We start from the raw sequence: 12,364 nt of genomic DNA, 5'->3' as shown, positions 1-12,364 counted from the left end.
TCTGCTTTCCCCGCTCTTCTCCTGGCTAGTGTAGGTCACTTCCCACTCAGCTGGTCAGTTTCTGAAAATCTCTTTCTTTGGCACTTATCTATCCCCAGGCGCACCATATGGAGACTCGGTGAAACTGAGCTGCCTAACCTGGGGCTACAAATTCCACTAGCAGGGGCCACGTGAGGGTTAGGTCTTGTTCTGCTCAGCTGAGCAATACCTAAATTCCTTTTAAAATTCTGGCCCTCAGGAAGCTAAGTCTCACTGCAAGTCAGTAGAACTTAATCTCCTGCATCACTCAGGCGCTTTTGAAAATGTTCCATGTAGTCAATAAGTGGAAGAAGATAATTATTCTAAAACCTCATCATAATTCTGAACCTTCAGCAATGCAAGTAACTCCCTGTTTTTTCCCCGTGCGAAGGTTTATCAATGCCCGACGGCGCATCCTGCAGCCCATGCTTGACGCGAGCAATCCAGATCCAGCCCCCAAAGCCAAGAAGATCAAATCCCAGCACCGTCCCACTCAAAGATTCTGGCCCAACTCTATTGCAGCGGGAGTGCTGCAGCAACAAGGAGGCAATCCTAGTACCAATCCGGACGGTAAGAATGGGGCCGGGACGTGACGCAGAATTGGCTAGTGAAGTCCGTAGAGCACACCTGCCTTGGTTATTGTACTTAGCAGGTGCACAAGTCCTCTTTTCATAGGAGGAAAGCATCTAAAACTGAAAGCAACTGGCAAAGATTGTGTATGATTTCCGCCATAATTAGAATTTTAACAGGGCTGGGGGTTTAAAAAGGGAGTTACTATTGTGACAGGGTCAGACTAGCTGGCTACCGGAGAGTGCTCGAAGTCCAATATATCAGCCCCAGGCTCAGCAAGTCCCTTTTCCCCTGGTAGCTGAGCAGGGGTTAGTCCAGGTTAATGAACACACCTGGAGTCAATCAAGGCCCCGCCCAGGACTTGTTAAAAGCCTCCCCTTCAGAGAAAGGGCTGGAGTTGTGAGAGTGAGGTGAGCTACCAGAGAGTGTGAGCAGGCAAGATGCTGTCAGAAACCAGGAGAGTTTAGGAGAAGGAGCAGAACGCTGGCAGGAGAGAACCCTGCAGCTACAAAGACTGGGGGGAGGGAAAAACCCTGCCTGAAGAGGACAAAGGACCTTTCCCAGGCCTGGAGGCCTGAGAAAAAAGACCCTGCCAGAAAGGGAAGATTGAACTGGACATTCGGTTCGGCACTACCACGCCCAGTGGGGCTGTCAGAGGTCAAGAGCCTCTCCTGGCAAGGAGGCCAGGAAGGACCCCTGTCCGAGCAGGTAATGGACATTAAGTCAAGGGACACGAGGAAGTAACCCAGGGAAACTAGCAGCTTTCCTGAAGCCACAGCACTAGGCTGCTACTTGTAGGGTCCCTGGGTTGGGGTCCAGAGTCGAGGGCCCCAGCGTAGAGGCGAGGGCCTCTGAGAACCAGAGATAGGACTGGGACCCAACACGGAGCAGCCACCTTAGAGCGGCTGCATTACCCTTCCCCACCACTAGAGGGTGGAAGAACACTAAGGAGTGAAGCGGCTCCCTGACCTATCGCTAGAAGGAAGCGCTGGGCCCACTGAGGTAGAGGAAGAGTCTGTCACACTATCTAGACAGAATATTTTAAGAAGTAGAAAACTGCACTAAGCCTGAAGGTGTTGTCCCCAAAAGGGGTCTTTGCAGCATAAGACACTACACCTGCACAGAGAGAGGCAGGCTGCGTACATAAAAACGATACAGTGTGAAGTAATGTCAGTAATTAAGAATGTTTGTCCATTAACAAGCATGTGGCTCAGCCATACTTGTTGCTCTCACTTGCCATGGGATAATTCCAGTTCTGGAGAGGAGAAATGTGAGGTCTTCTTTCTTGAATTTTATCCAGTTTCTCTCACTGTACTTCTGCATATACAGAGGAGACTCCAGGTCAACACATACCAGTGAGTCATGCTCCTCGTGGTGGGGAAACTCTACTGAAGAAACAGTGAGACTAGTATTAAGAAGAAAAATATGTAGCCCCCTTGTCCACCCAGTTACCTCCTTTAATGCCAATCTCCTTATGGGTTTTGATGGACAAGGCTGGGTTCATCTGGAGCTTGCCTCCAGCTCAGCAGCGTGTAACTTCGTTATTTTCTTCCCATATGAATTTATTTGGCGGTGCTTCCACCTCCTTCGCTCCTTCCTTACAGGGTTACCGGGGCAGCTTGGAAGGGAAATTCCAGCCAGAGGGTAACCCCCACTTACTTGTCAGGTGTTTGGAGACTCCCAAGAAATACCACAAACGCAATATATCCAACATAGTAACTGTATTAAAGAGAAAGTAAACAGACCAGGGTAGAACCCACTCTCAGGGTCACCAGTGCCCATGCTGAGAATACCCAGGAATTCCCCTAGCCACGTGACCCGCTAGAGGAAGAGTAAAATGTAGCGACCCATCAGTGCACATACTTCGTAGGGCCCTTGGTGACTTGTGACAACGATATCTTCTGTAGCAGCAATACGCAGCTTGGCTGACTTGGCTCAGTAGAGCTGAAAAGCTTAAAAGACTCGCATGTGGGATAGGCTGGTCAGTCCCTGCACAGGTTTAATAGGCCGCAAGTAACCAAATCCCCAAACCCTGATCCCCAGCTAAGCAGACAGCTCTGGAAATAGGGTGTCTCCCACAGAATGTGCCTGGGTATCTGAGTAAAAGATGCTGCACTCACAACTCCACAAACGATCCTCAGGTTCAGAAATCAACCTGGACTCCTCAGCACTGCAGAGGCTGGCGATCGCTGCTGGCAGCGTCCTCTTCACGCAGGAATCAGGCTGCTCTGATGCCAGGATCCTCCACCATCAACGGGTGCAGGGCTCAGGTGAAGATCATCATAACTCTACGAAAATCCCAACGCTAGATCTCCTGCTCCAGTGCTCAGCCACACACCGCAGGCAGCAGCCCTGCCCGAGCCCCAGAGCAGCACTTGCCATGTGGGGACTGGTCTAGCTAGGAGATGCAGGGCTAACGCCGCCTGGCAGAGGGGGGAGTTTACCTAGCAAAACTCTGTGCACTGGGTGCTACCCTGAGGAGCGAAAGAACCAAGCTGAGGGATGCTGCTGCCAGGCATCCAGAGGCCAGTTCTCAGGGAGACCCTTCATGCAGGCCTGGACTCACCAGCACCCCCACAGCCAGTCCTGCCCTTTCAGTGGTTGGCTCCCGCTTCTCCAAAATGGCTTCTCCTCTCTCCCAGCACCCCCGGGAGCGGCATCTCACATCCTGCTGGTCAGGCTAGGTCTTCTTCCCAGGCTGTGACTTGTCGACCATGTGACTCTACGCTTCCCCCTCCCCCACCCCGAATTGGCCCCTCCTCTGAGCAGGCAGCTGGTGGTCAGCCAGGCACCCTGACATCCTCCCCGAGCTACAGGGGCCGTCACTCGACATCGTGTCTCTCCTCGCTCCCTCAGGGCTGCCCAGCAACTTCTGAGTCTGCCTTTGGCCCCCTTCCCCCCAGGGACAGTGCCTCTCCCAACACTACCCACACACAGACCCAGGGACCAAGGTTGGCTCCTTGGGGGTTACATATTGATCATTAGTGTCTCCCTTTGGGAGGACGGGTTGCCAGCAACTCCATAAATACTCAAAGGGCTCTGATTTCTTCAGATTAGCTTGGCTGTGGTCTGTTTCATTGTAGGCTGCTTTCATTGTTCAATGACCTTCTGCTGGAGGTGAATGAGAACCAAGTGCCCGTGCAAATTCTGCTACATCTGTCAGCTGTCTTTGATATTGTTGACTCTGAGATGTGCTGACATGGTTACATACAGTCAGTCTTGAGTGGTTCTATTATTTTCTTGCTGAGAGGATCCGTAGGGAAATGTTGGGAGACTGCCCCAAAGATGCTGCAGACATCTCGTCACCCCTCCTGTTTTACATGTATGTGAGGCCATTGGTTCTTGTATTCTAGAAGATTAAAACTTGCAAGCAATTTTGCATAGCATAGTGTATGATATATCATGTATCTGTCTTTCCCTCAAGAAGGGAGAGAGCTGTGAGTCACCTTCCCCTCTTGGAAGGAAGGAGAAACTGGCTGAGGAATGATTGTTGTGTCGTGGAGAGAAGGTGGGTAGAGGACTCCCAGGTGGGGGCCTCCTTTTCTCCCCTCAGTTGTTGCTCTGTATGCTGCAGAGAATGTTGGGGGCCCCAGGAACCCTCCCAACCAGTAACCAACATCTCCTGCTACTCTCTGAAGCTCCCCTGGTTGGGAGTCATCATTTGGCCAGCCGAGAAGAGGGAACAGTCTTAGGAAGCATAGCTGTTCCATGCAGTGGAGATCGGAGAGCCGGGAGCTCCCTCTTCCCTTTGATGTAACCTCTGGCTGTGTCTATACCAGCATGTCACAATGAGCCTTGTATATTGAGGTGCTATTGGCCATTCCTGTTGAATGTGGTGACATTTTTAATAAGGGCATTTCACTAAATTCTTTAAGTATTTCTCCAACATCACAGCCACAGTCATCACCACTGACTAACCATCAGTCTATCTTCTAAGAGGATGGCAGGATAAGGTTTTTCAAACTATTTAAAATTAAAAACTGTAATTATCCTCTGTTTGCTAATTTGCCTAATGTAGGCATTAGCTCTGAGCCCACTACCTTATTACCAATGCTGCATGAAGTCTGTGTGCTAGCAGCATTCAGTTGCAACAGATACTAACTATTAAGTAGCACCTGAGCTTAGATTAGGCTCCATTGTGCTAGGCACTGACAAAGATATCATGAGAGATTCTCCCTGCTCCAAAGAGCATGCAAGCTAAATAGATAAGAGTGGGAGGGGGAAGTGGATTGCCCAGGATTATACAAAGGGACAGAAGGACAGCCAGAAATAGCAGCCACATCTTCTGACTCCAAGTCTAGGACCCTGTCCACTAGACCCAATTGCCTCAGCCCTTTGGCTCTCTTAAGTAGCGAACAGGTTACTAGTTCTTAAAATGCACCAGAGACAAATGTAAAGGTGATGGAAATAGTGGTTTAAGTTACATATTGGTCAGCATAAATGTGGGTGAGCATAAGATGAATGAATTCATACAGTGTAGCAGTGGAGCTGCTGGGGCTGTAACAGGAAAACACCCAACAGGATAGTGTAAGATAAAGTAAGCCGTGAACTGGAAGTGTCAGCATTGAGGTTGCCTATGCATATGCACCATGATACAGTCTTTAATTACATGACTACATACTCTTTTTCCACAGGACCCTCCCTCATTCGGTGCAGAGAAAGGACAGTGCTCAGGGAATGCACCAGCTATTCAATATTTCCATTCATTGTGTGGCCTCTGCCTTATGTACTGCCACCATCCAAACTCTGCCCCAATTATAAAATTATTAATTTCCTTCTGGGCTTTTCTATCATCACTGTGATATCTGAACTCTCAAACAGTAATGAATGTATCTCTCAACCCAACTGGAGTTTTACAGATGGGAAAACTGAGATGAAGTAATTTATTAAAGAGAGATCTCAGGACTACCTGACTTCCAGTCCCTGCACATTCCTCCAGGCCACAATCTATCACTGGTAGCAGAACTGAGCATCCGCAGCTCCCCATGATTTTAGTTGCAGTTGTGAGTGTTCAGCACTTCTGCAAATTAGTCGTAGGTGTCTCCCTGTCAGACCCAGGTGAATGGGCAGCCTGGAAATAAGGAACACACACTTAGTGGCCATCTATAGAAATTTGGGTTAACGTGACTTGCTCAGCAGCACACAGGAACTATGATGCAGAGCTGGAGATAGAGGTCAGATCTTCTGATAGCTGCAGCCTGAGTCACAAAATCATCTATTCCTCTTCCTGCAATCCCTGTCTCATTCTCTACATTCCTTTCAACTTCAGAGAAAATAAGGTAGAGGTCCTACAAAACCTCATTCCTTACACAGCTCAGATTCAATATCTGAGCACCATCCACTCTGCGCGCTGAATAAGGCAGAGTCCTGTGCTCCTGTAATTAAAGTCTGTCTCATAATATATATGCACAATAATATATGCACAAGGGATGGAATGCAACCTTAATTCTGGGATTTCTTTCAAGTGCTTGGCTTTGCAGTCTTAGTTATAACAACGAGAGTCCTGTAGCACTTTAAAGACTAACACATTTAATTTCTGCAGGCATAAGCTTTCGTGGGCTGCAACCCATTTTCGTACAGCCCACGAAAGCTTATGCCTGCAGAAATTAAATGTGTTAGTCTTTAAAGTGCTACAGGACTCATTGTTTTTTCTGTATACAGACTAACACGGCTACCCCTCTGGAACTTTTCAGTCAGAGTTATGTTATTTTAACACTTTTTCCAGTGTAATTTTCTATGTTTTTTCAAAAGAGGGAAATAATTATGTTGTGTGCATCTGTAACTACCCTCATTAGGCATCAGTAAGGTCTGAACCCCAGATCTTCAGCACAAGCTTTCACAACTTGAGCTCTGTTAGCTGGTATCAGGAGAAGGTTGCTAGTCTCTGTGAGCCAGCCACCAGAGGAAGACCCATGACTTACTGAAACAGTGTGAAGAGTAACCCCATTTTTCAGACATCAGTGCCAAGGATGAAGATAAGGAAGTTTCCTTCTAAGAGGAACTGTGGCGAAGTGAATGGGATTTGAGTCTCCCCTATCAGAGCCAGGATTTTGTTCCCAGCTTCTGGACCTTCTCCAGGCAGTATGAGGCTTTGCTCTATAATAAAGTGTGTGAAGGGTACAGTTAGAAGAAGAGCGTGTAGAAGTATAATTCTTCTGGTTGTTAGCGCAGTGCACCTTTGAGTTGGAAGATCCATTTTGCCCAGGTCCTGTGTGAGATTTGAACGCTGTGTGAGATGCTGCAGATCAGCACTGGGGTTACGCATATGCAGAGCTATGGAATGCTGAAGATTGTTTTGCAGGCTGTGAAAAACAAGCTTTACTACTCCATGCACAGTGACTTTTCCCTGACCTCAGGACTATCTCCTGCCAAAGGCCAAGGTCTTGCTGCTGACCCCAGAGGCATTCTGACAATCACTTCTACACGCTCTCTAATAATAACCATGACCATGATTCTAGACTGTAGTTTTCTAAATACCTCATGATCTTCTGGCTATGGACTTGACTCCAAAGCCCACTGAATACAGTGGAAAGACTCCCATTGACTTCAATGGTATGCACCAGGTCTTAAATTGGGGTCTTCATAGCCTCTGGAAATCTCCGAATCCAGATACTGTGAGCTGCTGTCTGATGCTCAGTACCAATCAAGCCATTTCTGGCTGGTTTTCTTTCATAAGAAGCCTGCTGAGAAATCCTTAGACTGGAGGACAGGCTCCTCCATCCCTGATATCCCTGCACTGTTATTTCTCCTTCAACACAATGCATCTCTGCTGTGCGATTCCTGTCTCCTGCCATTCAAACCAGAGGAACTGAAAGGGGTGTCCACTCCTCCTACCTTTTTCTGGCTTTCTGAGTCTAAAGGACTCTGCCTCTATCTGTCCTTCCTATCCTCGGTCTCTGCAGGCCATACAGTCATGGGACCAACTCCTCTTCCCTGTGCATAATTTATTAGAGGAAGAAGTTTGTAGCATTTAATATTATTGAGTTAGAAACACCAGCATAAACATAATGTTAAGTTTACAAATGGAAACATTCAAAAGTAAAGAAATGACTAAAGTAGGTTGTTTACGCAATGCTAATATTTATATATTCATCTGCCATGAGCCTGCTATCCCTGTTTATATGGGTGCCTCATTTTGCCCTCCTTCCGTGCCACATACACAAAACTAGCATTTCAAGCTTGTAATCTTGCCTTCTGGGGTTAAGTTTATGAATATTATGAACTTCCTAGAAATTACCTGAAACAAAAGCAATTCACCTTCCTCCTGTGTTATCGGGGCTTCCTGAGCTTTTCTGGCCCTTCCCTCTGGCTTCCTGCTCACTTGTATCAGGCCCAATCAGGCTAACCCTGCCCTGGCCTGCCCCAGATCTCCAGCCTGGACACTGCGGGGAACACTGATCTTCCACAGCCCTGGTCTCGCTCAGACTGAGCCAAGAATTTTGCTTTACATAATCCCACTGGTCGCCCTCCCTATTTGTTCCATATGGCAGTGAGGATTCCTTACACTCTGGCCTTAAAGGGGGAATGTCGCTCTAACAGAACTGTGCTGTATGTGCCTCCCAAGGACATGCACCCTGTTACAGCATCATTAAGATATATGCTTTTAATTACAAGATCACGTAGAATTATTTCTGCGTGGGTTGTATGAGGGAGTGTTATGCTATGCATGTGATCACTGCAACTTTCTGGGCCACATTCTCTTTAGAATTACCAGAGTGTAAATCCAGGGCAAGGTTGGATGGTGTCCAGTGAATGAGGACCTCTCACTGAACAGTGACAAAAATGAGCATCTCATTCACTTTTGTGCTTTTTGGCTTTGGGTTTTTTTTGCTATGTTGAAGCTTTGTTTCATTCTCTACACATCTTCAAAGATGATCTCTGAGGATTTGATGTAAAACCCTAAGTGAGCTTTAACGGATTTTTTCAACTTATTGCCCTAGGCTTTCTGGTGGTCTCTGCAGCCAGATAGGTCTTATTCTGCAAATGCATCTTTTTCAGCCCTAGGAGATGAGTCTGAGAAAATGAAACATATAGGGGAAAGGTTTATTTCTTTTTCAGCTCTAGGAGATGAGTCTGAGAAAATGAAACATATAGGAGAAAGGTTTATTTCTATGCAGCTTTAATCTTAGGGACAGCCAAAAACCAGGAAAGAATGGCTTGCTATCACTCTTCTCTGTGGGCACAAATGTCCTCTTTATTTATATCCCAAAGGATTAAAACATCTAACTTCTTATCTGCCAATGACAGAAAGTTAGAGAGACAAGGTGGATGAGGTAATATCTTTGACTGGACTAACTTCTGCTGGTGAGAGGGATGAACTTTCGAGCTACACAGAGTTCTTCCTGTAATATTCTGGGACCCACATGGCTACTACAACACTGCATAATGACAGGAGATGGCAAGGTACTCATGAAGGGCTTTACATGAGATCTCAGATACAGCAACTAAGTCTCTGGCCATAAGCTGTGACTGTGTACAGACTAGAGCTTGACAAGTAGGGGGAAAAGATTTAGCCAACATTTTGAGAACATCACAGCTTAACTTTGTTATCTGGAAAGACAATGAAGCAATTAACTAAACAATCAATTTGTAAGCACTATAAAGTGCTAAGCAACATTAAGCATGGATTTGTCAAGAACAAATCATGTCAAACCAATCGAATATCCTTCTTTGACAGAGTAACAAGCCCTGTGAACAGGGGGGAAGTGGTAGATGTGATATATCTCGACTTTAGGAAGGCTTTTGATATTGCCTCACATGAACTTCTCACAAACAAACTGGAGAAATAGAGCCTAGATGAACCTACTGTAAAGTGAGTGCACAACTGATTGGAAAAATATTCTCAGAGAGTCAGGCCCAGAACCCAGGGAAGAACAGTCAATGGCACCCACCCCCTTAGAAAGGGATGGTTGAAGTTTATGACCATGAGTGGCACGTAAAGCTCCCCATCCCACTTCTTCTGCATGCATCCCTGTCCACACTCCACCCCTGCTCCACCACAGGCCTTGCCCCCACTCCACCCCAGGCCCCGTTCCCTCCCCTGCTCGGCCCACTCACTGCCGCATCCCTCACCCTCCGCTCGGTCCCCCTCCTCTCTTCCACACTCCCCGTTCCCCTAGATGGTGAGTGACAGGTGCAGGGAGGGCTGAGCGAGGAGGGGCAGAAAAGGGACACAGAAAACAATGGAGAGGGGGGTGAGTGGGGGAGGAGAAGAGGGGCACGCGTGGCAAGCGATGGTGGGAGGGCTGAGTGGGAAGGAGGATTGTGGTGATGGGGAGGTAAAACAAGGAACAGGAGGTGTGGAAGAGAGGAGATGGAGAGATGCGGTGGCGCGTGGGCCGAGCAGGGGAGGGCATGGGGCCTGGAGTAGAGTGGGGGCAAGGAATGTGATTGGGGGATGGGGTGGGGCCTGGGTGGAGCAGGGGCGGGGTCTGAGGAAGAGCAGGTGTGGACAGTGGGCAGTGCCATGTGCAACAGAGGCAGGAAGGAGAGCTAGCTTCCTGAGGAGAAGCTTCACCCACCACCCATGGCCCAGGCCCTTTTAAAATCTCCAGGCCCCTGGGCAATTGCCCACTTTGCCCCCCCCAATGGTGGGTCTGCAGAGAGTAGTTATCAATGGTTCACATTCAAGCTAAAAGGGCAAATGGAGAGAGGTCCCACAGGGATCTGTCTTGTGTAAGGTTCTGTTCAATATCATAGAATCATAGAAGAGTAGAGTTGGAAGGGACCTCAGGAGGTATCTAGTCCAACCCCCTGCTCAAAGCAGGACTAACCTCAGCTAAATCATCCCAGCCAGGGCTTTCTCAAGCCGCAGCTTAAAAATCTCTAAAGATGGAGATTCCACCACCTCCCTAGGTGCTTCACCACCCTCTTGGTGAAAAACGTTTTCCTAATATCCAACCTAGACCTCCCCCACTGCCACTTGAGACCATTGCTCCTTGTTCTGTCATCTACTACCATTGAGAACAGCCTAGCTCCATCCTCCCTGGAACCTCCTTTCAGGTAGTTAAAGGCTGCTATCAAATCCCCCCTTTCTTCTCTTCTGCAGACTAAACAAGCCTAGTTCCCTCAGCCTCTCCTCATAAGTCTTGTGCTCCAGCCCCCTCATCATTTTTGTTGCCCTCCTCTGGGCTCTCTCCAACTTCTCCACACCCTTTTTGTAGTGGGGGGCCCAATACTGGACATAGTACTCCAAATGCGGCCTCACCAATGCCAAAAAGAGGGGAATAATCACTTCCCTCGATCTGCTGGCAATGCTCCTACTAATGCAGCCCAATATGCTATTAGCCTTCTGGGAAACCAGGGCACACTGCTGGCTCATATCCAGCTTCTTATCCACTGTAACCCCCAGGTCCTTTTCTACACACCTGCTGCATAGCCTATCGGTCCCCAGTCTGTAGCTGTGCATGGAATTCTTCCATCCTAAGTGCTGGACTCTGCACTTGTCCTTCTTGAACCTCATCAGATTTCTTTTGGCCCAATCCTCCAATTTGTTTAGATCCTTCTGTATCCTATCCCTACCTTCCAGGGTATCTACCACTCCCCCTAGCTTAGTGTCATCTGCAAACTTGCTGAGGGTGCAATCTACCCCATCCTCAAGATCATAAATGAAGATGTTGAACAAAACCAGCCCCAGAACCGACCTCTGGGGCACTCTGCTTGTTATCAGCTGCCAGCGAGACATCGAGCCATTGATCACTACCCGTTGAGCCTGATGATCTAGCCAGCTTTCTATCCATTTTATAGTCCATTCATCCAACCCATATTTCTTTAACTTGCTGATAAGAATACTGTGGGAGACCGTATCAGAAGCTTTGCTAAAGTGAAGGCATATCACGTCCACTGCTTTTCCCACATCCACAGAGCCAGTTACCTCTTCATAGAAGGCAATCAGATTGATCAGGCATGACTTGCCCTTGGTGAATCCATGTTGACTGTTCCTGATCACCTTCCTCTCTCCCAAGTGCCTTAAAATGGATTCCTTGAGGACCTGCTCCATGATTTTTCCAGGGATTGAGGTGAGGCTGACCGGTCTGTAGTTCCCTGGATCCTCTTTCTTCCCTTTCTTGAAGATGGGCACTATATTTGCCTTTTTCCAATCATCAGGGACCTCAATTGCCACGAGCTTTCAAAGATAATAGCCAATGACTCTGAAATCACATCAGCCAATTCTCTCAGCACCCTCAGATGCATTGCATCTGGTCCCATGGACTTGTGCATGTCCAATCTTTCTAAATGATCCTGAACCTGTTCTTTCAGCACTGAGGGATGTTCACCTCCTCCCCATTCTGTGCTGCTCACTGCAGTAGTCTGGGAGCTGACCTTTTCTGGGAAGACAGAGGCAAAAAAGGCATTGAGTACCTCAGCTTTCTCCATATCCTCTGTCACTAGGTTGTCTCCCCCATTCTGTAAGGGGCCCACACTTTCCCTAATCTTCCTCTTGTTGGTAACATATCTGTAGAAATCCTTCTTGTTCCCCTTCACGTCCCTTGCTAGCTGCAACTCCAGTTGCACGTTTGCCTTCCTGATTTCATTCCTGCATGTTTGAGCAATATTTTTATAATCCTCCCTAGTCATCTGACCATGCTTCCACTTCTTGTAAGCTTCTTTTTTGTGTTTAAGCGCTCCAAAAACTTATTTGTTAAGCCAAGCTGGGCACCTACCATATTTGCTATTCTTTCTGCACATCGGGATGGTTTGTTCCTGCGCCCTCAATAAGGTTTATTTAAAATACAGCCAGCTCTCTTGGATTCCTTTCCCCCTCATATTAGCCTCC

The 12,364-nt window shown here is 47.7% G+C and overlaps 1 protein-coding gene across 1 annotated transcript in view; it reads left to right on the top strand.

Moving 5' to 3' along the window:
* The window catches only part of PKNOX2 (PBX/knotted 1 homeobox 2), a 475,675-nt gene that overhangs the window by 456,191 nt on the left and 7,120 nt on the right, over positions 1-12,364 (top strand). The window contains exon 11 of the mRNA XM_067563088.1: positions 410-588. Coding sequence (XP_067419189.1) covers positions 410-588 — 179 coding nt within the window. The remainder of the gene's footprint in view (positions 1-409; positions 589-12,364) is intronic.

Source organism: Emydura macquarii, unplaced genomic scaffold (genome assembly GCF_026122565.2).
Source record: "Emydura macquarii macquarii isolate MOO-44397 ecotype Brisbane River unplaced genomic scaffold, CSIRO-AGI_Emac_v2 contig_312, whole genome shotgun sequence".
Classification (NCBI taxonomy): Eukaryota; Metazoa; Chordata; order Testudines; family Chelidae; genus Emydura; species Emydura macquarii.
This window is presented reverse-complemented; position numbering and strand designations above follow the sequence as displayed.